This window comes from Verruconis gallopava (assembly GCF_000836295.1).
Source record: "Verruconis gallopava strain CBS 43764 unplaced genomic scaffold supercont1.52, whole genome shotgun sequence".
Lineage (NCBI taxonomy): Eukaryota > Fungi > Ascomycota > Dothideomycetes > Venturiales > Sympoventuriaceae > Verruconis > Verruconis gallopava.
In genome coordinates, this window is record NW_015622188.1 from 20,790 (window position 1) to 43,798 (window position 23,009).

Sequence of the window (23,009 nt, forward strand, 5' to 3'; positions counted from 1 at the left end):
GTTCAAGACCTTGTCGGGTTCTCTCCTCATTATTCGCAAAGCAACATACGTATCAAAACCTTCTTGGATCCTAACTATGGATATCATTAGTCATACTCTCTATCGATCTAGGCAGCAAAAACACATTCTAGGCAACCATTCAAGCCGGATACACGATTTTGGAACAGCTGTAAGAGATGCCTGATCAGACTAGAGCAAAAACTCACGCCTGCGTGTTTCAGCTACACGTCTTTACCTCCCCGTCTCCACGAATTATCTTTACGAGCGCTTGAAACACTGTAATCCCCATGACAATAAAACCAAATCCAACGCATACAAATGCGAGACCAGTTTTCCAGCTCCTACTTGAAAGTTTAATATAACACAGAGGCGGTAATATGTATGCCAGAGCACATGCACTTGTCGCGCCAATGAGCTCAAAAACGCCACCCAGGTCACAGGTAAACAAAGACAGCGTCATTGCTGTTACAACGAGTGAAGTCGTGAAGATCATGTGCTTCGCGTAGTCAAAAGGTTCTTCAGGAAACCAGTAATTCATCATAACCTCTCGGCAGACAAAACACTCGAGTGGCAAGGTCGTTAGCATGTTCAATCCAAAGCAACTATTAATGGACTTAGTACTAGCAGACTCAGATTGAAATGCGACTAGTACTTACAGACGCGCAATGTTAACCATGATGTTATCCCTGGGAAAATTGTTCAATACATTGCCTAATGTCTTGCTGCCGAAGGTCAGGAAACCGGCCATTGCCATGATAAGGCAAGCCAACATGCTGACTCCTGTCGAAAAGTGTGTAACCTTTGCAAAGCGATCTAGCGTTGGCTTCTTTAACGACCCGTAAATCAACAGGCTATTATGGTGACAAACGAATGCAAAAGATATGACACCTATCGCTTGAAATAGTCCGGAATTAATGAGCAGCGATCCCTTAAGCTGACCTCTCGACTCTGGTGGTACTCTATATCCTTGGGTGATGATTGTGATTAGAATTACAAGCATGCTGACAAGGGCGAGAGCGGACGCCTTCGCCAGCTGCGTCGGGGTTAGCATTCCTTCTTGGGCCCCTTACGTACGACGTACCTTTGCAATATCTCTATAGAGGGATAGGGGATATGATATTCCCAGCACAAAGAGAACGATGACGGCGCGACGATCTGTCAGCAGCCATAGAAAGGGCATTTCCTCCAGCTGAGGGAAAAAACCCCGCAAAACATTCGGGATAGTGTCGCCAATGATGATGCAAAACGCTAGCATTCCTCCGAACGCAAAGGCCCATTGCGCCAGAGAAATGGCGATCAATCCGGGGCGACCGTAGCAGTGTTGGACTGTTGTTTGAAATGAGTTGGCGCCGCTCAGCTTGGAATTGATGACAATGAGCTGAATAGTCCAGTCGACGATCACGGTGAGTACGACTAAAAGGAAAATGCCGGCGAACATGCCAGCCTGCCGCAAGGCATACGGCTGGCCGATTATGCCTGCACCGCTGGTTGTCGCTCGTTAGCTTCACGATGTTCCAAGAAGATGACTGCACCTTCTCCTTACATGATGCTATTCGCCATATTCATAAATGCGGATCTCATACCACTCTTTGGTCTCGCGTTCTCCAGCAAATCATCTAGGTTCAAGTCGCTAGCGACAGTGACCGAGGGAGCCTCAATGCCCTCGAGCAAGGGCCTCCTCTGCACTCTTCCAGCGGCATCATGGCCCATGTAGTCTTGCTCGTCCATCCATGCTTGCGACGCATTGCTTTGTAAACTCTGCCTGGGTGACAAGGTTCGAACGGTTGGCGAGTCGTCGAATTGCACTCGATTCGGCGTGCGGGGAGTTCCATCCGGCCTGGGCTGAGCCAGCGAGCTCTGCCTTCTCTGAGTTTGCACAAGCGGACTGGGACGCCTGCTGGGGCTCTTCGAGTCTGCCTTGGCTACCACGACCAGCTCCGAGTCTTCAGAATCGGCAGAACCAGACAGCAAGCTCTGTGCCTCCTCAGCATCGTTCGACACCTCTTTCCTGGCCACTTGAGCAGCCTTCTTGTTCTGCGACATCTGTGCTGCTCATGGTCCGAGTGCGTAGTGCAATCTGATGCAGATTTCGTCGTCAACAGGGGGCACAGGTAGACGAATGATCCGAAAGGTGCGATTCTTTATGGAGATGTAGATAGGAACAATCGTCCCTTCAAATGCTGACACTTCCGCTTTTAAGGCAGGGGCCCTGGCTTTGCGAACTGTCCACTGGCCGATCTCCCGCCCTAACGAAATTGGACGAAGCCTACACGTTTGCGGGCTGCTGTTTTGAGCCGCGTATGTTCAAGCCGACCTTTTTCAATCGAAATTTTTGATTTGGCTGGAGTCCTCGTCCAACAGCAGAGCCTCGTTTTTTTGCCCAAAGATGTTGCAGTTCTTTTGCCGTTCTCGTTGCAGGATCCTCTTGCTGAAATGTGGCGTCGTCACCCCATCTAAAAAAAGCTGAGCTACGCAACTAGCAAGGAGGCCCATCTCGATTCCGACACCAAATGCGTAGTTTATTTAGTCTTCGACTTGCTTGTTCGCACTGCACTTGTTCTTCTATTGCTATTTACTCGTCCTTATCAATGATGATCTGCCCCGTCTACTAAAAACCATGAGCTTAACCTGTCCTTGCTAAGTGAGAAAGACTTACTATACTGCCAGCTTCCGGCCTTCTCAGCTCTGTAGCCTTATCAATCCTTACGCATCTACTGCTGCCTGCCATTGTTCATATTCGTGAGTATACGTCACAAGAACCGCTTTGTTATCTTAAGCCCTTTAGCTCCATGCGTGATTGATGATGTGGCCGACTTTTGTCTCACTAGGAGTAGCGACTTGTGAGCTTCAACAATCCTTCTATTTGAGCAGACTTGCTTATCCTGGATTTGTCTCTCTTCAGGAATATCTGATCCTGCAATGAAAATTGTCTTCTGTCGTAATTGTACCAGCTGAGGAGGATACCCAGAGGAGAAGTGATTACGGTTGTCCAAGTGATGAAGCCGTCGGAGCAACGAACTCGGGTTTCCCCCTTAATTGCAGGTCAACCAAATGTATTAGAGAATGAGTTCCGTTGGCGTGATTTGGGGAACATGAGATGCCAGCTCATAACATCGCCCTTGTAATGGGATAACTCGAGCCGTCAACGAGCATTGCTTGTCATGTACCGCAACGCGCTAAAACGATCACGAAGTGACGTGGACCGGCAAGTACTCAAAGGTTGCTATGGATTCGCCCTTCATTATCACGTATTTTGAGAATCAGCAAGATATTACATCGGGTATAATTAACAGCATGTGGTGAGGCGATGCAATCAAACGCTCAACAAAGAAAAGTTGTGGTGCTAGACACAGCGGGGAACTGGTCAGGCACTCGATAAAATTCTTAGCAATGATACAACGGATATGAGAGGCCACAAGTGTGAAAGACCTGGGCGCTGTCTCATTCATGGGCCATCGTCATGCAGAGAGCAACGCTCAGAGCTCGGAAGCAGCATTCTCAGCTACCTGGTCCTCGAGAACCTGTCTCGCTTCATCTCTCTTTCTCTCTCTCTCACACACACACACACACACACACACACACACACACACACACACACACACACGTCAGCAGACCCTAACTTCAGTTATATAATACCCGCGTCTGCTAGTACGCCTGCTCCTTCATGTAATTCAAAAGCTTAAACCACTGACGCTTTGCTTTCCGTGCATGATTTGCCCAACGGCGTCTGATCAGCCTTCCGTCTTGTTTTCTAATCACAAACACAAACACTTTCTCTCGTCTTCTTCGCTTGCCATGTCATCTCCAAACACCCAGAAACAGGCCTTGCTCGACTCTGAACTTGCAAATCTCGCGTTTAGAAGCACATTGGCGGTCCGCCGAGCTGCATTCAAAGAAGAAGTGCCACGACTTCCACGGCCAACTGGGCCGCAGTCATCTACTGGCACACAATGCTTCATCACGAGTCCGAGCACGAGCGTACGTCACGCTGACTCAAGTTACAGAAATTTGATACACGATTCGAGTACGTATTCACCCTTTTGTTTTGCTTTTCACACCTTGGCCGCCGTTGACACAACCAAGTCTCAGTCTCTCGGCCGTCCTCTATTACCATTCGCGCTGCTGTTGAGCCCATATCTGGCTCAGCCTATGCATCTCCAAGGGCGAGGGTGCCACGTTCTCCTGTTCAGTCGAATCTTAGCCAACCGGAGCAGAGGCCTGGCAACAAATTCCAGACGGATTCCACAAATCGGAAGAAGCCAAAAAAGAAGCAGAAGAGCGCTAGCTCCACGCTATCGACGAATCTACCTCCGCCGCCGTCTCGTTTCTACGACGAAGACGGTAACTTTCGCCTGACTTCAGAACAGCAGACAAAAAAAGGTGTTGGTGCACTTGGTTCCGCGCCGACACGGAACTGCCTTCCCTTGACCTCACGCAGCAAGCCTCCGCCCAAGTCTAACGGTGAGTAACACTATCACCAATAGAGACTCTCTCGCGTCTTGTCTAAACTGTAGCCAGAACGGAAGAACTCCAAGCATTCATTTTCTGAAAATGAGCCTGGCTCTCCTTGGTATGAAGGCATCGAGAGCGACGAAAGCAAGACGCTTCTGATCTAACAACCAGGGCTTGAAACCCAAGAGTGCTGGAGACGAGTCGCTGAGCTCAAACTGCCGTGCCGTGTTCGATTGTATCGACGAGGTAAGATTTCCAGAAATAAAATATATGTTAGCATAGGCTTAGAAACAGTAGCAAAAGAAGCTAGGAAACAAAAGGAAAGGAAAGGAAAAGAACAATGGAAAAAAAAGAGGAGAGAGAGAAATTCGCATTATCACTAGGAAATGCAGTCAATTCGTTTCTCTGGGTTTCTCTAAATCTTGGCGAACGACGCTGCAGCAGTGGCTTTTATGTTCGTGCAAAATGTTGCGAATACCAGGGATTAATGTGAACCCTCATGGCAGACGTTTCTCACGTTGGACAAGACCGTTCATCTTTTCCTTTTCATTCGGACGTGCCCGAGCAAAAGAAGCTCTGCTGAGATATCTAGCGTGCCCGATACTTCAGGAAACAAATGAAAGAGGGAGAATGAAGTCTAAGACGGCGTTGGTAGCATCAGGAGACTGGTCTCATCTCATCTCGCAGAGTGTGCCAATGACGGGGGCATATTCCTGTCATCAATGCTACTCTTCTCCTTCCCGGTTCTCATCCTCTTCCTCGTCGCTCTCATCGGCATCAGCAATGGCATCCTCACCATAATCCTCGTCCTCACTCGAGCCTCCTTCTTCAGATTCGTCCACATAATCTTCTTCCATTTCGTCTTCCTCGTCTTGCAGCTGTTGTTCAGCCTTTTGCAACTCTGACATCTCATTGGCCTCGCCGTGCTCGGAAGATCTGCCGGAATTATCACGTCCACTCGACGTGACAACACTATCGGAAGTGACCGTGCTACCTTTGGGACCACGAGGCTTGTTGACATCGTATACTTTCGCCTTTCTGTTTGCAGCAAGAGACGCGTCGTGCAGATGGTGACGCTTGACATATCCGTCTATTCCCGCAAAGTCGGCTTGGTCCAACATGGAGAATTCAATCTCTTCCTCTTTGCTGCTCTCCCCTGGCAACGCGAATTCGACAGAGATGTTGAGATTGAAGGTTCGTTGGAGAACAGATGTGTAGCTCACACTTCTGATGGATGAAAATGGCAGAAACAGTAGTGGCTTTTTGAAAGCGAACAAGATGCCCTGCGACAGGAAGAACAGGAATCCATCCTTGGAGCCACGATGGGCTTTGACGTGGTACGCGGGTTCTCCCTTACGCATTACGTCTGGAATTGCCGACTCAAACTCGTCCGAAGACGGAAGAATGACCTCTTTGCCAAGACGGGATAATTGGGCATTGAGAAGGCTGACGGTGTGCTCCGGCTCCTGGAGCGCATCTGTATCCTTAGGACCTGGTTCAAGCGTCATCCATACTATGGGTTCTGGCGCCCCCTGTGTAGGCGGTAGGAGCCCATTCCCGCCTGTGGGAAATATGATAAAGTTGTGTTGCTTCTTCGCCTTTTCAGGAACGGGCAGAGCGAAGACTTGGTCGATGTCTTGCCATGAGACGCCGAACTCAAACTCGCCTGCCACATTCGCTGCTCTTATTCCTCCATGCGGGGCGTCTGTCCACTCCAGACGTAGCTTCTTGCGCTGTGGAATCGAAAAAGACACGTCGCCTGCAGTGTAAACGGCCGTCCTACTACGATTCGCCCAGTCTGCAGTGCTTCCATTGGCAGCCCCTCCATCTTCCAATCTGCGTTTCTTTGATAAGTGCTGTGCGTCGGACGGTTGTGTCGAACTTGCTTGCAGCTGCTGTTTGAGGGAGACAATGTAATTCGAGAGGTCTAAGATTAGACGCTCATCTGCTCGTCGTCGATTAGAACTTTGCTCAGCCAAACCTTGTTAGAACAGTACCTGTGGCTGCCAGAAACTGTAATCGCTGGAAAAGATCCGGCCTCTCAGCAAACGCTGCCTCAAATTCAGGTATCCTCTTTGGTTCTCGCACAACAACTGGCTCTGCTTTCACCACCTTTGGCAAAGCCTTCGGCGGAGGGGCATTAAATGCAGTAAAAGACATGAGTGTCGGGGGGGTCTCCTTCGATATCAGTGGCCTTTTGAAAATTCAGCTATAAATCTCAATATTCGGTGTTGTTGTTATAGTCATGCCCCAAAGCCAATTGCCTGACGTCGACGCGAAACGCGCTGCTTCTGGGATTCAATCGTTGAGCCAGCCCATGATTGGCTGTGAGCACACAAGCAAAAAGCCTTCACCACGACCTTGCTTGGTCCTCTGCGCATACAGATCGATGTTCTCGCTGTCTATCGTCGAGGTCACGAAGTACCTTTTTGCATATGAAGGCCTCTCTCATGCATGATTCTGTAGATTATTTTCGTAAAAGATCATGCGCATGATTTACACGCACGAGGCTCGTTGGCGAGTTTGGTGTAGACTCAAGATACTAGGCCGTACAAAGGCGTCCTATTCGGTTTTTTTTTTCGCGCATCACGAATTTCCGTAGTCATCAAGAGTTTCATTCATACCTGCGAGATCCAACAGATTTGATCTTCCGTGGCACAAACAAGTATAGGCAGTGCATAACCGCGATGCCTGATTGTCCCGCAACGGAGTTGGGCCGGACTTAACCTTCAGACCGTCCGATAGTCTGATGGAACTTGAAGCGTGTCATGAAGGTTATTGCACGACAAGTATTCAATCCGATAGTCGTTAACTTCTTCGCACCCCGTAGGCTCATTGAATCAATATCTTGCACTGATTAGGCCGATATGACGGCGTTCCACTTTGTAGACACTTCCAAAACCGACCGCCTCTCGAAGCGGCAAGCTCGTAGCCACGCGATGAAAGGAAAGAATCTCGGGAAGAAGATTGAACGACGGTCTCGCTTATGTCATTATCAGACAAAGGTGAAAGCGAGAAGTTCGAAGTCCCTCAACGAACACAATAGCTGGCCAGAAACGGCGTTTGAATCGCTAGGAGCTGTCATACCCGACACATTGGTGGCAGCTTCGTTTCCTCTCGACTGTTCATCTGTGAATCGCGCAGTCATCAATCAATGTAGGACTCTTTGGCCTGATGTAAGTACATAAAAATGCAGCTGATGCAACGCAGTCTTATCCGTGGTGTCTGATGCTCTTTATCCCGACGAGCTCTGCAAATGGAAGACCAGCACAAACGTGTATTGGCTGCAAGTTATGTTCTTAGATCGTATATGTGGGTCACATCTTGGTTGATTGTCCTGATGAGCATGTTGGCTGACTTGCCATTCTAAGCATTCCACACTTCGATCGCGGTCATGGCTACAATGAATGCGTTCTTCTTCAATTACGAATCGCTTCCAATGCAAATTTCTCACCATCTGAGTCAAGCAGTTCGCTTGGTCAACGAACAAGTCAAATCACTTGAATTCACCGACTCTACTCTGTCCGTCGTCAACTTCCTCATTGTTCAAGGTTTAGTTCAGGAAGATTTGGAACGTGCAGCTATTCACCGAGAAGGCTTACAACGTATTGTCGAAGTGCTCGGAGGACTCTCTAAACTCAAACTTCATCCTACTCTACTTTTGAAAATTCACAAGTATGCCCCATACCATTGCCCACTCCGTCGATCCGCTAGTTCTAACTCCTTGTTTCGTTTGGCAGAACCGATATAGACCTTTCGTTGCACGATGGCTCGCCAACTCATTTCTACCGCGATAAAATGGCTGAAATAAAGACAACTCTCCGCGAACGAGGTTATGTCTTGGCCGATAAGTCAGTTCCATTCACCACCAGTCTGTCTACGACTGCTCCCGAACTTGCTGGCATACTACAGGATACAATTTGCATCACGGCGTTATTTAATGACAAAGATGTCGACTTCAAGGTCGACCCTCATACACTTGCGGAGATTACGGTATCCATCGGCTACCGCTTATTGAAATTCAGAACGCTGAATGATACACGCCAAGACAACGCATTGGAAGCAGCTTTTCACATTGGCATTGCAACGTTCCTCTCCACGCTCTACATACAGTTCGGGAATCGTCGCTTTCTAAAGTATCATCTCGTAGGTACGCGTCTATGTGAGGTCATAGAAAATGGTCTGGGCAAAGAAAATGCCAGTGTAATGCTTTGGTTGGTTTTTCTAGGTGGCATATCTGTTCTCTCCAATGTCGACCGCGACTGGCTTACGCGAACTGTGCATGTGGTGACACAAGCACTTCGTATTACAACGTGGGAGGAAATTCAGGACCACCTGCTTGGTTACCCGTGGGTTAGTGAACTTCATGACAAACCGGGAATGGCTGTGTGGAAATCAATTGCCGATCTTTCATGACAGTTTAAATCAAGAAGTGGAAGACATGTTCGGAATTACCATGGACTTTGACGGCAATAAGTTAAATCCAATTAGAGAGATGTTAACCACTGACCTAGAGCTGAAAGCTCCTCGGGAGACATTCTAGGTCGTTTACAAAGATTCTGGCCAATAAGAGAAGTATACCCAAAAGTGGACTAGTCCTTCAGACAACCCAATCATGCCTCAGGTCGCTCTCTTCAGCTCCTCCGGATTGCGATCATCAGAATTGCATGGCGGCATCAGGCTTATCGCCGTTGTTTGAGCCGTTTGGTCAGTTATCGCTATGGAGAAACCTCGTGCCGAAATGTCTCGCGGTTCAGTAGAGCTGTGTATAAAAGGCGGCTTGCCCTTATTGTAGACGAAGAGAACAACTATTATACTCAACAGATTATTTATGATCAAAGAATCTCTGCTTCCATTAATATAATGCCTCAGTTACTAGGAAAAGAAATTGGACCAGTTGGGTTCGGCATGATGGGCCTAACCACCAGCTCACCCCCGATTCCAACCGAGCGTGCCATTCAAACGATGCGTGCCGCCCTCGACTCTGGCTGCAATTTCTGGAATGCCGGTGAGTTTTATGGCACACCGGAAAATAACTCTTTGACGCTGCTTGCCGAGTATTTCAAGAGATATCCAGAAGATGCTGGCAAAGTTGTTCTTAGCGTCAAAGGTGCGTTTGACATTGAGACAATGACACCAAACGGAACGCCAGAGGGGATCAAAGCCAGCATTGACAACATCTTGAAAGCTTTGGATGGAACCAAGGCAATTGATATTTTTGAATGCGCCAGAGTTGATCCCGAAGTGCCGCTGGAGGTCACGCTGAACTATCTCGAAAGAGAATACGTGCAAAAGAAGATCATCGGCGGTGTTGCGATGAGCGAGGTGAGTGCAGCTACCCTGCGCAGGGCTGCACAGATCACCAAAATTGTCAGCGTTGAAGTCGAGTTCAGCCTGTGGTCGACTCACGTCTTAGAGAATGGAGTTGCCGATGCTTGCACCACCCTGGGCATCCCCTTGATCGCGTGAGTAGCATCAAACGACTCAGGGCGATAAAAAAAAACGCATCCATGTCTAACATCTCACAGTTATTCTCCGATTGGAAAAGGTATGCTCACCGGGCTAATAAGGTCATTCGAAGACCTTCCCGAGAAAGACTTTCGTCGAATGTACCCACGTTTCCAGCCTGAGAATTTTGCCACAAACTTACACCTGGTAAACCAGCTCCAAGAGCTGGCGAAGCGGAAAAGCTGCTCACCCGCTCAGCTTGCCATCAGTTGGACATTGGCGATGAGCAAGAAACCCTCCATGCCAGTCATTGTCCCTATTCCCGGGGCCACTCTCGATGCTCGCGTCCGCGAGAACGCGGTTGTCGTTCATTTTACTGCCGAGGAAATGGACGCCATCGACGCCCTTCTGGCGGAGGCGACTGTAGTTGGCGAGAGATATCCAGCTGGCGTCCCGATCGACGGCTAGAGACTCCGCGAATCGACATTTGAGATGAGCGTGTGTAAATAGTTCACTGAACAACGTCGCTGCGAAGTCTGCCGAGATGAGATTCGCCCAAGGTAGATATGCGGCCTCTTACTTTGCCCAAGTTAATCCTTGGCTTTAAATTTGATCAGAACACAACGCAACGAATTGCACCAGTGTCGGTGTTTTTTTTTTTTTTGTTTTTTTTTGTTTGGGTTCCTCTTGCAATCCATCAATTGACAAGGAGCTTTTGATTGGACATTCCAGTTACTCCCGAGCCTGCAATTGTCTGAATTGGAATCGTAACGGGCAGAGCATCCAAGGCCTGCGTGAAAGGCACCTCTACGTTGAACCAAGCACTGAAGCGCACGGAAGAAGATTGCGCGAGACCGCTCGTCAGACTTTCTCCGTAGCAGTGATCCATTCAATTTCTCTGAGAGCAGTAATGGCTCGGCTGTGTTGAGAAACAAAAGCCAACGTTTGCAACCAACACACCCCAATGGCGCCAGTCGTCCCCCTAAAGCACCATGGTTCACTTGGGGAATCGACTTCGTCTGCCTACACGGAGAATTTCATTTAAGGCTGGGTGAGTGAACCTCGAGTCATCGGGCTGTTCACAGGGATATTAGTTCGACGGAAAATTCAGCGCGATGTGCGGTGGCAGGGGAATTGGCAACCTGCCGTTGGCTGCACGGCTGGACCCGAAAACGCCGAGCTCCGCGAAGGAGCCGTGACGAAAGATCACCATCCCGCACGTCAGCGTCTCCGCCCGCAGTGGTTGCGCATCAAATCGTTCGATATAGGTCAGTCAAATGGACCATGAAGCGCCTGGCGCGCACCAGCCGGCGTCAGAACGGGCCCAAGATTCTAGCCTTCCCGCAGACGCTTCGTCCAGCAGGCCGTCTGCGGACTCAATTGGCGAAGCGCTTCTGGCAAAACGAAGAGCTCGACCGCAGAAGGTGTGCCGCCCTTGTCGTCTTCGAAAGGTAAAATGCAGCTACGAAATCCCGTGCCAGACCTGCATCGAGCGGGGCCACCCGGAACTCTGCCAGTACGTTGCGGATCCACCCGCCAAACGCGTTGCCGTCGAGTCTTCAGCATCGCGCGCCGGCGACGCGGAGCAGTGGGCGCCATCGAAGCAGGAATGGGATGCGCTTCAGCAGCGGCTCGTCAACATCGAGAGCTTGCTCGTCGAACTCAAGGAAGCCAAGACCAGCACTGGTGCCAAGTCACGCCGGTTGGGTCAGAGCAGGCTCGAGGCGGACGAGGACAGCAGCGTGTCTGATACTACAGTCAACCCGGCGATCCTTGCCAAACGAGGTTTCAGTGATGATGCCGTTTACTTGGGAGGCAATTCCGTCCCTGCCATGGTCACGGCTCTGGCCAACGAGCAGCACAGCGACCTGGAGGTGCAGAACCTGCTGAGCAAAAGTGTGTTGCCCATTTTCGGCTTGGACAATGATTCTGCAACGTACCCGTTCGTCGACCTATGGGGCATACCGCACGGCTCCTTTCAGCGCATCGAGCTGCTGTGTAAGCTCTTGCCCGCAACCGACGGCGAGTGCATCCGGATCTTCAAGCTGTACCGAGACACTCCACACGTCATATTTCCCGGCGTCGTGGACATTGCAGAGTTCGAGAGCGACCTGCTCGACTTCTTGAGGACGCGTGCGACTACCTCGCTTACCCTAGGCGTTGGACCACTGGCAACGCAGGTGGTGTTCGGCAAAAGCCTGCATTGGCTGGGACTGTTGTTTGCCATACTCGGCTCGGGGATTCAGAGCTCCGAGCTGCCTCGCAAAGAAAGACAGATGAAGTCACAGGTTTATGTCTGCTGTGCATACGAGTGCCTTCGAATAGTCAATTATTACACGCAAACGACATTAGAGGATCTACAAATATTACTCGTCCTTGGGAAAATAATATCTAATAATATGAATGCTGGAACATCTTGGTCGCTCTTGGGTGTGTTTGTCCAACTGTTCCTGCTACTTCACCGTCCGCTGACTCGTCACAAAGGCCTCACGATACGACTTGCTCAGACTCTGGGTCTGCACTACGACCCTCCATCCACAGATCCTAACTTGCCGCAAACAAAACGTAGCAGCGTTTGGTAGGCCGTTCAAAGCCACACAGCGATCCGCTGCACTTTGCTAACTGAGACTAGGTGGCAGATTGTATGGCAGGACAGTTTGTTGTCAATTACCTTTGATAGGACATCTCCGACTACGATTGTAGCTCATCAGAGTTACGCTGAGCCCACCCGAGAACTTTCTTATCTTGATTGTATGCGGCGTTTGTGCAAGATTGGTCTTGACATTGTGCAGGAGAGGTCCGTTCCAAGGCACGCAAGCCATCGTCTCCAGCGATTAGTTGAGTTAAGGGACCAGATACAGCGCGACTGGAAGCACGCAAAACAACATCTTCTCGACATTGCAAAATGTCGTTCTGAGCGTGACATGTTGGAGTACTGGAACCTTTATCTCCACCGCTCGTTCATCCTCTCTGAGCTGTGCAGACCCTCGATTCAGTCGAAGCGTCGGAGTCGCGAGAGCCCGGAACTGCTGATGAAGTTCCGAGAGATGTGCATCGAGAATCTTGCGAATACCGTCGACGCCTTTCTTGGGTTGCATAACATCACCAGATTTGCAATGCAGTCATGGGCCGCCGTGCATCGTGCCCTGAGTTCAGCTTTGCTGCTTGGAATACTTGGCGAAGCTTTGAAGAACGCTCGCGTCCAATCGCTGCTGACACGACTTTCCACTCTAATGTCAGATGTCGTTCTCAACATCGACCCTAGCGAGATGTCTGCCCCTTTGGCCAGATCGGTAGAAGCCCTATCGAAGCTGGCAGCGCCTCCGCAACCACCAAACACATCGCGTAGCATGTCGTCCGACTCCATGTCCGGATTCATGCCAAGTCTAGGAATGCATTCTGACGTGACCGGCCCTGGATCTTTACAGTCCTCCCCCGACACATCACTGTTGGACGAGGATTCGCCCTTCTCAATCCTAAACACTATCTTCTGGGGGGCCCCTCACTCTGCTACCGCTATGCCACCTTTGTAAGCTTCCGTGCGCTTACAACAGCACGCATATGGTGTTTGGCTTTTGCCGGTCTTGACAGGACACGTCTAGCCGCAGAAGTATTAGTCCATTAGTTGGCAACGTGTGATCCCGAACTTGAGACTCCGCCCGCTCGAAGCAGCCGTCATTCTCGCCAGTCGTTTTGCAGCATGATGTCTCGAAGAACGTTGTTTTCTTGCAACAACAAATCTCTTTCCTGCTCAAGTTGCTTGATGTAAGACGTTGCACTGGTAAGGATGCCGACCTTGGTCATCTGAGCGCTGGAGATCTCTGCGCCAATCTTTGCGGAGGAGACTTGAGGCACCACTCCCTTCAGACCGTTAAGAGCGTCGCTCACCGAGTCGCGATACTTTTTCTCGATTTCGTTGTGCGTCTTGCGGTTCGAGGTCGCTTTGCGACCGCTGCGGTTGCGGACACGTTTGGGCGCAGATTGCTTGCTTGTAGAGGGCGTATCGAGAGATGTGTCTTGTATGGTTAGAGGAGGGTAGTCATCCCACGCAGGCTGTGTAGCTGTATTGTATCTTGTCGTAAAGAGGATCTCATTTGTTGGCCAGCATGCGGTAACGAATTGCTCCGTTGTCAAAGCCATGATTGTCCGCTTCAACCAACGGACCACAGGACGAATTAGAGGCCAACAGAAAGTGCTGCGGCGTATCCGGGTCCACGCGTGCAGCTTCAGAAGTGCACAGAATTGATACGTGAGAGGTCTGCTTTAATACAGGGACTGTTGACCAGGAAACGCGCGCAACAGATGATGTCAAACAACAGCGGCCTCGAGGGGGATATTCACAAAGTCCACGGCCAGAACGGCGTGGCCAGCTGATATGCGTCAACTCAGATGGCTCGAATGGCGCCAGTCAAAACGCGGCGTGCGCAGACCCAACCGGCCAAAGCACTCAGTTCCCGGCTCCGAACGTGCCCAGTCTCTCGATCGCGATCAACAGCAGAGTCGCGTTGTGTGATCTCGCGGAGCTCGGTCGGAGAAGGCGAGGCTGGGAACGAAGGACCGCAGAACGACCGTGTCCTTTTTCTTCGCTGCACTCGCGCCTCGAAGGGCGTTTTCCGCCCCGATGTGGGCTGCCACATCGATTCCACACACGCATTGTCGGGGCTTTTTCTCGCCCTCGTCTTTCTCTGCGTTGCGGTAATCGCGCACATTGTCCTCCAATACGTTCCTTGCTTCTTCTACTTCAAGCCCCCCATTTTTGGGGGGGGGGGGGGGGGTTGGTCTCGCTGCACTGGCGTGACTGGTTCCGCTTACAGCAACTAGCTTAAGACAAACGAATATCCAATGATTCAAGTCAGCCATGCAGCCCTTCACAGTTTCTCAAGTATGCGTGTGATTCCGGACAATTCTCGGCGAATGCACGTCTGGTTTGCTCCCAAGATCGCAAAGGCTACAGTTGCAGGTGACGCTCAGCGTGGGGAGATAGTTAGCAGGCCGATCGAACGTGCAGCTTAGGAATCATTCAAGAATCACCTTACACATGCAAAGTATTACGAACTGAATACACGTTCACTCACGACACAGTCAGAAGCCTCAAGCATGCGGCCTTTGGAGCGGCCGCGGACCTATGTCACCTCATCCATAAGGCCCAGCTCTGAGCCTTGTTCGCTTGATTCGAATTTAGCCTTGAGTTGTCACCCATCTTCATTTTGCCACCCGGCTTCCGAACCAAGTCCACGGGCCAATGGTACTTCCGCAGCCTAGATCAAATACATTGTTGTATTTTCCGTCTACGAATGTTTCGACTACACGAAGGAGGGCCTTACAAGACGATTAAACATCTAAAGCGAATCCACACCCGAGATCGGAGAGTAGAATGACAGTCATTCCCTAATGGAATTGACTGTAGAAAATGGTCTGAAGTGGCTAAACGACTCTGCTTCGTTGCCATCACAAGCAATAATTCAGTAAACCGATCCGCGGTGGAAAAAAAAAGAAAAGAGAAGAAAAGAAAGAAGAGAAAAGAAAGAAAATGAAAAAAGACTTTAAACCCTTTGGCCTTTGGCCTTTGACCTTTACCTTTTTCTCGTTTCTGATCTTGGAATCACCCAGCCAGCACCCAAGCGTATCTTTCGTTACTTTTGCCGTGCGAAGGGAACATGTCAAAGCAGCCGAATGATTAAATGAAAATTGATATGATCCGCCAACGCCATGCTATGAAGTGCGTGCTTGCACATAGTTCTACTTGACAATAAGGAAACCCCGATTTGTAGACATGGTCATCCCCTCGTGAGAGTGTTGCATACAGTAGAATGCGGTCTAGGTTAACTGGAAAAGAATAGAATACTCTTTGGCATAGCTAAGGTTCTCATGGCACGTGCCTGCCTAAGCCGATGTCACCGCTTGTCTGCCTCCTTTTCCGAAGAGGATTAAGACCACTACCGATACGTGAAGTCGGCGTCCCTGCTTGGCTGTGCAATTTGCTCTCCGCGGAAGCTTGAGCGTGCGTCGGTGTCGAAGTCGTTGACGAGGACCCTTCGCTGCCACCTGTCTTAAGACGGCTCTTCGTACCGGCCAAACTTAGCCTCGTCATTCTAGTTCCAGCACTGGCCCTTGGTAGTCGGGCACCCTTTGAATTTTCTTCGTTGGTCGAAACGGACCCGGATGAAGGTGGAGTGCTGGCCCAAGGAACGTTGTTTGTTTCAAGACGAATCGACCGAGATGGAGGACGATCGCTCGAACCGCTTTGTGAGAGAGCGCTCAAGCTGACGTCCGAAATGGCGCTGAATCCTCTTTCGCGAGTTCGGTCTGCCGAACTACTATCTCGACTAGCCGGTCTAAACTGTCCGGGCGTCAGACTTCCACTGACCCCCAAACTCGCCAGGCTCGAGGAACTGCCCATGCGCTCTCGTCTCACGGCCGAGTCAAAAACATCCGTGCTTCTTCTTTCAAAGTAGGAGCTTCTCGCTTCGCGTAAATGACGTGGCGTTCCTTTACGTTCATCTATCGGTATGTTATGACTGGCAAGGAGACCTGACGTTGGCAAGGGCGGTGGCGTCATGGTGCTCGCACTCGAGCTCGCACGTCTCATCCCTGTTCTCACTCGTGCGCCTTCAAAGCTCCTGCGTGATCCGACCTCACAAGCATTGATAAGTTCGGACGCCATCTCTCGAACCAGGATAGCTGGATCAGATTCCTTCAGTCGCTCGATGGCTTCGTACAAGCCATAAACGCGAATCAGCGTAGCACCGCCATGCTCCTCGTTCGCGTCACATATGCTCTTGATGATACGGAGCAAGTTCAGCTTCACCACAGCTTTCTTGGTGTTCAGCTTCTGGCTTGTCCTTGCGAAAAGATCCGGATGTGCAAGCGTGGCCGCAATCGCTGGACTGATCCTGAGCATTTTTTGGAGCGGATCAAGGAAATTTTCAAAGGCATCCGGCGATGCTTCAGGGTTTGTAAAACATTCCACCACCGCCCGACTAAAGTCACCCGAAAGTAAGTGTTGCTCCACCCTTGCAGTCTCCTCTTGTAGCCAGACAAAGATGGCATCCAGAGCAGTAACCTGCCAATACTTGTCTGACAACAGCTTGACATAGAACTGGAGGCCTTTGTTGCTCCACAAGATCTTTCGGCACATCTTCCCTGAATGTGCCATGTCACACAAAATGGGTAAGGCAAACTCTTTCAACGGCCGTTCCGTCCAGACTATGTCCTGGAGGATAGGTATCAAGCCGCAGTGTGCAGCCTCTGCTTGTCGTTCGTGGCTGAGACGACACAAGTTGTAGATGGTGTTCAGAATCTGGTTGGAGATCTCGAGAAAGTTTGGCTTCGACTTCGAACTCGACAGCAATTCGGCCAAGATCTCAATCGCGTTGGCAGACTCGAGAGCTTCGTGTGTGCGGTCCAACATGGACAAATTCTTTATGAATTTGAGCATCGTGATCTGATGAGCCGGAGACATACGACGAAGATCTTTAAGGACCCCTTCGACTAGCGTTAGCATGTATAGCCAGCACATTTGAGGCGACTTACGCTTCAAAATTTGATTGTCGGCGATGACTTCCTTCACGTAATTTTCTGCTTGTGAAAATATGTGGAAAATGTGCACGATGCGTCCCTCGATCTGCTCGCTCAGCTCAGAACGCTCATATAGCACCTTATTAAGCACAAGCGACAGCGGGTAGAGGATATTGTTCCTCGATAGAATGCGACAGAAGTCATTTCTTGGTGTCGGGCCCTGGCGAGTAAGGTTAAGACGACATTTGAAGACGAGCTAGCGTGCAGAGACGGAGACATACCTGAAGTTCGAATACGTTGTACACTCCCATGACACCAATGAGAACTAGATCTCGTTCCGTTTCCAGATCTTCCTCCAAGAAGTCGCAGAGCACGTTCAATCCGCCGCAGCCGATAAACATTTGCAGCGTCAAGGTGGAGCCCTGACACATCTGGCGGACAAAAGCGGCAGCCTCAAGTCTTATCTGACTGCTGACTCGTTGATCGGCGAAGCGGCTGATGATGGGGATGCCACCCAAGAAACACAGTGTTTCCATAAGTTCTTCGTTCTCATAGATGATCATGTTTACGATTTTGAGTAAGCGAAGCACGACGTCTTGCATGGTGCAGTTTTCCAGGATTTCGAGGATAGGTAGCATGCCATGAGAGCTGATGATGACGCCTTTAAGCTCGGGCGATTCGACCAGGACCTGCATGAGTTGTTCAGAGTACTCCGCGAGCATGTCTGGTGCCTTGGAAATCTTGATTTCACCAACAAGATCTTCGACGAATTTGCAAAGCCTTGCGTGTCGGTCTCGTGCAATTGTGATCTTGGGATCCAGCTCGTCAAACTCCTCCTCGAGCTGCGCGAAAGGGTCGTCCTCTTCGTCTTCGTCGCCCAGCCATGAGTTCGTGGATAATTTAGAGTTCAACATCATAAGCGTGCTCGGCTCGGAACCGCTGTCTGACTCGTGGACGGGAAGGACGACGTCCTTGCCCAAGAAATCCTCGGGATCTTCGTTCTCGTCTTCCGCATACTTCTGGATCTCGACTGAGGATCGCGATCGTGGGATGTTCTGATTCTGTTCCTCGGGTGTCGGATAGCGCCTCAAGCTACCGCTCTTCCGCCCGTTTGCAACCGGACGAGGAGGGTTCTTCAGGTCGGAGGGGTGAAACAAGCGAGGCGAGAAAGACCTCTCTTCCTTTAGCCGCAGTTCCTGAAGCTTCCGTTGGAAGATCTCATCGTCAGTATCATCCAGCATGTCGGAAAAGTCCTCGTCCGACTCTTCCTGATATATGCTCGTCGGCCTCGATAGCGGCGCAGTCAATCGCAGTTTTCCTGCCGGCAAATTCACCTTCTTCGCAGGTTCGCTCAACGGCTGGAATTTTGGCTGAGGAGGCATCCTCTGAGATCTGCTGTTGGGTTGTGGATTTGGCTTCGCCTCCGACTTTTTCTTCTTCTGGGGGGTGATCGCTCGCACTGTTTCCAAGGGATCGAGTTGCGACAGCTCAACGGGACTCCTTATCGTCAAGTCCGTCTCCTCGTCTGCTGGATCCTCTGCTATGGAACCGAACGTCGCCAAAGACTTCATCCGTTCGTGGCTGAACAAACCACCAAAGTGGTCCTGCGGCTTCAGACGTTGTAGCTGCAACCCTCCCGAGCTTGTTGGAGGGTCGAAATCCGAGTCCCAATTGTCGTCCGTGTCAAGCTCGGGAGAGGCAAGGGCGTCTAGAGACGGCTTGGGTTTGGACTGGCTCACGCCGGTCTTAGTAAAGCCAGGCGTTTTGAGCTGCAATGGTTTTGGATCTCGTGAAGCTGGCGCCGGGCTCGACGAAGATTGGCGTGCTTGTCGTCGTATCGACTCTCCCTCGGGCGATTGCAGTGCCGCATTCCATTCCTTGATGGCGTGCGCTGCGCCTTCGTAGGCCGTAGGTTTTTCCGGGCCTCTTGGGACCGCATCCGCTCGCTTTGCATTGACAATCCACGGGTGTTTGAGCAGTTTCTTTGCCGACACACGGAGGTTGGGGTCTTTCTGAAAGCATTGCATGAGGAAGTCGCGGACAACCGGGGAAGCGCCTTCGGGCAGAGGAGGGTGATCGTCGTTGACGATGCGGAACAGCGCCGGCATGGGCTGCAGATTGCTGTACGGCGGCTTGCCGTCGAGGAGTTCAATGGCTGTGCAGCCCAGGCTCCAGATGTCCGATGCCGTCGTGGCACCCGACAGCTGGATGACTTCTGGGGCCATCCAGTACGGCGTGCCGACGACGCTTGACTCTCCCACGTTGCCCTTGGTCGCCACGCCAAAGTCCGCCAGCTTGACCAGCCCGTCCCTCATGGTTAGAATGTTAGCGCCCTTGATGTCTCGATGGATGACACCCTGTTCGTGCAGGAATAGCAGGCCTTGTAGCACCTGGGAGAGGTACAGAGCGACCAGAGTCTCTGGGAACTTGCCAAACGTCTTGCACATGCTCTGCAGGCTACCTCCTTCACAGTACTCGAGTATGATGTACAGATTCTCCGCGCTCGTGACGAAGCCGTGGTACTTGACGATGTTGGGATGGTGCAGGTTCTTCAGCAGGTCAATCTCTTGCATCATGTTCTTCAGCTCGGTCTTTGGCAGATGCGACAAGCCCACCTGCTTGATCGCCACAGTGCCGCCTGTGCCCCAGTTCAGCGCCTTGTACACGCTCCCGAAGGCTCCCTTGCCCAAGCAGTCGCCAAGCTGGTAGCCCTTGAGCCCCTCAACGTCGGCGGCTGCGCGTTGTGCTGCGCCATCCTTTCCAAAGCCTCTTTCAAGCTTCCAATTCTCTTTTGCCGGCGCAGGCTTCGGTGTAGAGGAGCTCTTCTTTGCCGAACCGTCCTTGCTCGACCCATTGGAGCCAGTCTTGGAGTGCGCGACCATTTCGCCTGCCAGCGGGTCCTCCTCGCGACGGCTCGAAGAAAGAGGCGATTGGAAGTCTCGTTCTATGACGATTCGATCGAAAGCGAGCCCGGTTTTGTAAAGGAAGACGAGCTGTCGTCTGCTGGCGCCTCAGTCGGACGGAGCGCAGCTACCATTCTCCGCATGCTCTTCGCTCACGCGCCTCTTTCTACCTGTCACAACCACGTCCAGGCCGTCCCGAGTCGCTTTATTCGGCCAGTTTCCAAATAGCCGTCGTTGTAATGGCGTGGCCGATCTCTCGCAGCGGTAGATGTTCGATCCCCTCGAGGACGTCGTCCTCGATTTGGCTGCCCAAAAGCGGTTCCCTAACTTATAAAACGGCCTAATTATAGCGCCCCGCCCGTCAGGGTATCAGCACGACACCCAAACAGCTCGAATCAGGCGGGATTCGCTTTCCGACACGCGAGCGTGGCGAAAGAAGCGAACACGTTCTTTAAGGCACGAGAGCGAGCTGTGCAGGGCCGATGGGCGCACCAAAGCGTTGCCGTCCCGTCCTCGTAAACAAGGACAGGTTGGTGGATGTGTGCGAGTGTTATGTACGTGCGTGCGCGCGAAGAGCGTGCGCATGTGCAAATCCTTGCTCAGGCTCTTTTTTTGTTGCCAACGACAGATCGGAGCGGAACGCGAGAAAACGTGAGTTTTTTAGTCCAACGCCGAGAACACAAAGAGAAGTTAAGGTTGGGCAATTCAACTTAAAATCATGCGCCTACGCGTACAACAGTTCAGGATGATTTTACTGTCCAGCGTTGGACAGGTCGCTCCCAGCGAAAGGAGTCTGCGCAAATCAATTGAAGATCGCGGGGCCACTCCCGTCCGACTGGTCAAGAACCGAGGATGCCGCAAATTACAGCAATCAGCTTTGACTATGAGATCAGGAGCAGCGGCCCGTTGCGTGTACGTGGTGGTGGCGACAAGCCAAACAATGTTGTTGTCGGAGACACGCCGCGGTGGAAGGGAAATCCCGAACTGGCCTGCTCAAAGATCTGATTGGCTCAGCCTTTTCAGCTCAAGGCTGACGGTAAATAACAAGGCCAACAAGCCTTCTCCCAACAGACAGGTTCCCACGAGGATTGCCTTGAATCCAACGGATGGCGTGACTGTTGCAGAGGTTGGGCGTCAGAATGATCGGTATCATATCAAGACCTTGGGGAAACACACGGCGGCGGGCACCGCGAACACAAGCATGCGAAGATTTGGCCTGCGGTGATGCAGGAGAAGGTAATTACTGAACGGCACTGACGCAGACGGTCAACTTCGTTTGTATCAAACAGCTAATCCTACATCGCCCTCAAACAAGTAGACACAGGTTTCGAACACTGTGCTTTAGCACCGCATTCATTGGATGCACCAGTTTCCTCTGGACCAGCTGACAATTGCGAGGAAAAGGAAGACGTGGTGGAAGCGGAATTCCTGAATTCCAGCGATTACGAACCGCCGTCATTTTTGGACGTTGCTCTATCCAATACAACAGGGGTTAATAAAAAAAAAAAAAAAAAGATGATGATGGTCCCGACCCAAAAGGATCACCTCGAAACCCTCGCCACGATTCGCACGAGCATCAGAACACGAACGCAGATGAAAGCAGCACGTCATCGGCCTGCGACCACGTTCAGCACGCCTCCGTCGATCGCCAAGATCTCCCCGTTCACGTAGGTGTTCCTCGTCAGGAACAGCTGTTGAGACGTCAGCGCGGACGCCCGTCTGGGGCGACTCCGGGAAACACTTACCACGGCCTGCGCCATCTCCTCGTCGCTCCCGGCCCGCTGGTGCGGGACGTGGCCCTTCTCCTGGACCTTCTCGTCCGGCAGATGGCTCTTCTGGTCGTCGCCGCTTTCTTTGGCCGTCATCTCGCTGGGAAAGTAGCCCGGCGCGATGCTGTTCACGCGTACGCCCACCTTTAGGAACTCGGCCGACATCAGCTTCGTCAGGTGCACCGTCCCCCCCTTGGCCGCATTGTATGCGAAATGGCCTTGCGAGTCCCGCATGATTCCGCTCATCGAGCTGATCACGATGACCGAGGCAGACAAGTGGCCGTGGGTCTCCGCGCCGGCTTGCAACAGTGGCAGGAAAGCCACGGTGGTAAAGTATACCGCAGCCACGTCCGTCCTCCACGTCTCATCCCATCCTTCAAACGTCTCTTTCTCCCACAGCTTGTTCCTCAGGTCCTTGGCATCGCGCTCTTCGGGCGGTGCTTTCGGTCCGGAAATTCCAGCAGCAGCTACGAGGAGATTCAGCCGCCTCTCCTTGCGCTCCAACTCCTCAGACAGAAGCTCTAGCTCTTCCTTTTTAGTCACATCACACGTCCGACAAGCTATGATTTCGCCTCCAAAGTCGTTCGGATGGTGCGACTCGACGGCCTTCTTCAATGCCTCCTCTCGTCGTCCCGTAATGTAGACTCGAGCTCCATTTGCTGCAAGTGCCTGGGCTGCCATCAAGCCGATGCCGGACCCTGCAGGAGGCCAAGGTCAGTCAGGACTGTTCTCCACGGTCGGAACAAGAGGAACCTCACCTCCACCAGTAACAAGACAAACAAACCCCTTCACATTGAACAGCTTCTCGGCCGTGAGATTCCGTGTAGAGGCCATGATTTTGTCTTCGGATGTACGTGTGCTCCCAGCTATGCGATTGCAATTACTTTGGGAATCGACCGACGCGATCTGGAGAGAAGAA

The 23,009-nt window shown here is 51.4% G+C and overlaps 8 protein-coding genes across 9 annotated transcripts; 3 read left to right on the plus strand and 5 right to left on the minus strand.

Annotated features, from left to right (window-relative positions):
* Positions 1–217: 217 nt before the first annotated feature.
* PV09_09020 (uncharacterized protein) lies at positions 218–2,043 on the minus strand (the record flags this gene model as incomplete). Its single annotated transcript, XM_016363007.1, has 4 exons — positions 218–602; positions 657–1,033; positions 1,082–1,484; positions 1,544–2,043. The coding sequence occupies 4 exons, from the start codon at positions 2,041–2,043 to the stop codon at positions 218–220; spliced, it is 1,665 nt and encodes a 554-aa protein (XP_016209118.1).
* A 1,540-nt stretch (positions 2,044–3,583) lies between these two features.
* On the plus strand, positions 3,584–5,248 carry PV09_09021. Of its 2 annotated transcripts, XM_016363009.1 has the most exons (5): positions 3,584–4,024; positions 4,084–4,461; positions 4,519–4,570; positions 4,624–4,698; positions 4,750–5,248. In XM_016363009.1, exons 1-4 carry the CDS (start codon positions 3,709–3,711, stop codon positions 4,628–4,630), a joined length of 753 nt encoding a protein of 250 aa, XP_016209120.1. In that variant the 5' UTR covers positions 3,584–3,708; the 3' UTR covers positions 4,631–4,698; positions 4,750–5,248. The 2 variants fall into 2 exon arrangements, with proteins under 2 accessions (XP_016209120.1, XP_016209119.1); XM_016363008.1 differs by having other exon boundaries at positions 4,519–4,698.
* Positions 4,830–6,779, minus strand: PV09_09022 (uncharacterized protein). Its single transcript, XM_016363010.1, has 2 exons — positions 6,450–6,779; positions 4,830–6,397 (listed from the first exon to the last, which is right to left on the minus strand). Exons 1-2 carry the CDS (start codon positions 6,610–6,612, stop codon positions 5,178–5,180), a joined length of 1,383 nt encoding a protein of 460 aa, XP_016209121.1. The 5' UTR covers positions 6,613–6,779; the 3' UTR covers positions 4,830–5,177.
* A 773-nt stretch (positions 6,780–7,552) lies between these two features.
* PV09_09023 (uncharacterized protein) lies at positions 7,553–9,261 on the plus strand. The gene is made up of 4 exons (XM_016363011.1): positions 7,553–7,608; positions 7,663–7,764; positions 7,824–8,127; positions 8,193–9,261. Exons 2-4 carry the CDS (start codon positions 7,746–7,748, stop codon positions 8,866–8,868), a joined length of 999 nt encoding a protein of 332 aa, XP_016209122.1. The 5' UTR covers positions 7,553–7,608; positions 7,663–7,745; the 3' UTR covers positions 8,869–9,261.
* A 1,878-nt stretch (positions 9,262–11,139) lies between these two features.
* PV09_09024 (uncharacterized protein) lies at positions 11,140–14,154 on the plus strand. The gene is made up of 3 exons (XM_016363012.1): positions 11,140–12,330; positions 12,385–12,478; positions 12,533–14,154. The coding sequence occupies exons 1-3, from the start codon at positions 11,178–11,180 to the stop codon at positions 13,431–13,433; spliced, it is 2,148 nt and encodes a 715-aa protein (XP_016209123.1). The 5' UTR covers positions 11,140–11,177; the 3' UTR covers positions 13,434–14,154.
* PV09_09025 (uncharacterized protein) lies at positions 12,152–14,595 on the minus strand. The gene has a single exon (XM_016363013.1). It carries the CDS (start codon positions 14,038–14,040, stop codon positions 13,576–13,578), a length of 465 nt encoding a protein of 154 aa, XP_016209124.1. The 5' UTR covers positions 14,041–14,595; the 3' UTR covers positions 12,152–13,575.
* An 855-nt stretch (positions 14,596–15,450) lies between these two features.
* On the minus strand, positions 15,451–21,254 carry PV09_09026 (uncharacterized protein). Its single transcript, XM_016363014.1, has 3 exons — positions 17,700–21,254; positions 17,434–17,638; positions 15,451–17,385 (listed from the first exon to the last, which is right to left on the minus strand). The coding sequence occupies exons 1-3, from the start codon at positions 20,298–20,300 to the stop codon at positions 15,767–15,769; spliced, it is 4,425 nt and encodes a 1,474-aa protein (XP_016209125.1). The 5' UTR covers positions 20,301–21,254; the 3' UTR covers positions 15,451–15,766.
* Positions 21,255–21,815: 561 nt separating this feature from the next.
* Positions 21,816–22,988, minus strand: PV09_09027 (uncharacterized protein). Its single transcript, XM_016363015.1, has 3 exons — positions 22,849–22,988; positions 22,067–22,788; positions 21,816–22,012 (listed from the first exon to the last, which is right to left on the minus strand). Exons 1-3 carry the CDS (start codon positions 22,922–22,924, stop codon positions 21,929–21,931), a joined length of 882 nt encoding a protein of 293 aa, XP_016209126.1. The 5' UTR covers positions 22,925–22,988; the 3' UTR covers positions 21,816–21,928.
* Positions 22,989–23,009: the final 21 nt, after the last annotated feature.

What these genes read in the sequence shown, in the direction of transcription:
- PV09_09021 (XM_016363008.1), top strand. Translation starts at nt 3,709, where the DNA reads ATGATTTGCCCAACGGCGTCTGATCAGCCTTCCGTCTTGTTTTCTAAT. An exon ending in AAATTTGATACACGATTCGA is followed by an intron (nt 4,025 to 4,083) that starts GTACGTATTCAC and finishes GACACAACCAAG; the next exon opens with TCTCAGTCTCTCGGCCGTCC. An exon ending in GCCTCCGCCCAAGTCTAACG is followed by an intron (nt 4,462 to 4,518) that starts GTGAGTAACACT and finishes AACTGTAGCCAG; the next exon opens with AACGGAAGAACTCCAAGCAT.
- PV09_09022 (XM_016363010.1), bottom strand. Translation starts at nt 6,612, where the DNA reads ATGTCTTTTACTGCATTTAATGCCCCTCCGCCGAAGGCTTTGCCAAAG. An exon ending in ACAGTTTCTGGCAGCCACAG is followed by an intron (nt 6,398 to 6,449) that starts GTACTGTTCTAA and finishes GACGACGAGCAG; the next exon opens with ATGAGCGTCTAATCTTAGAC.
- PV09_09023 (XM_016363011.1), top strand. An exon ending in CTACTTTTGAAAATTCACAA is followed by an intron (nt 8,128 to 8,192) that starts GTATGCCCCATA and finishes TTCGTTTGGCAG; the next exon opens with AACCGATATAGACCTTTCGT.
- PV09_09024 (XM_016363012.1), top strand. Translation starts at nt 11,178, where the DNA reads ATGGACCATGAAGCGCCTGGCGCGCACCAGCCGGCGTCAGAACGGGCC. An exon ending in AACATCTTGGTCGCTCTTGG is followed by an intron (nt 12,331 to 12,384) that starts GTGTGTTTGTCC and finishes CTCGTCACAAAG; the next exon opens with GCCTCACGATACGACTTGCT. An exon ending in ACAAAACGTAGCAGCGTTTG is followed by an intron (nt 12,479 to 12,532) that starts GTAGGCCGTTCA and finishes AACTGAGACTAG; the next exon opens with GTGGCAGATTGTATGGCAGG.
- PV09_09025 (XM_016363013.1), bottom strand. Translation starts at nt 14,040, where the DNA reads ATGGCTTTGACAACGGAGCAATTCGTTACCGCATGCTGGCCAACAAAT.
- PV09_09026 (XM_016363014.1), bottom strand. Translation starts at nt 20,300, where the DNA reads ATGGTCGCGCACTCCAAGACTGGCTCCAATGGGTCGAGCAAGGACGGT. An exon ending in ACAACGTATTCGAACTTCAG is followed by an intron (nt 17,639 to 17,699) that starts GTATGTCTCCGT and finishes CTTACTCGCCAG; the next exon opens with GGCCCGACACCAAGAAATGA. An exon ending in CGACAATCAAATTTTGAAGC is followed by an intron (nt 17,386 to 17,433) that starts GTAAGTCGCCTC and finishes CGCTAGTCGAAG; the next exon opens with GGGTCCTTAAAGATCTTCGT.
- PV09_09027 (XM_016363015.1), bottom strand. Translation starts at nt 22,924, where the DNA reads ATGGCCTCTACACGGAATCTCACGGCCGAGAAGCTGTTCAATGTGAAG. An exon ending in TTGTCTTGTTACTGGTGGAG is followed by an intron (nt 22,789 to 22,848) that starts GTGAGGTTCCTC and finishes GGCCTCCTGCAG; the next exon opens with GGTCCGGCATCGGCTTGATG. An exon ending in AGGAGATGGCGCAGGCCGTG is followed by an intron (nt 22,013 to 22,066) that starts GTAAGTGTTTCC and finishes ACGTCTCAACAG; the next exon opens with CTGTTCCTGACGAGGAACAC.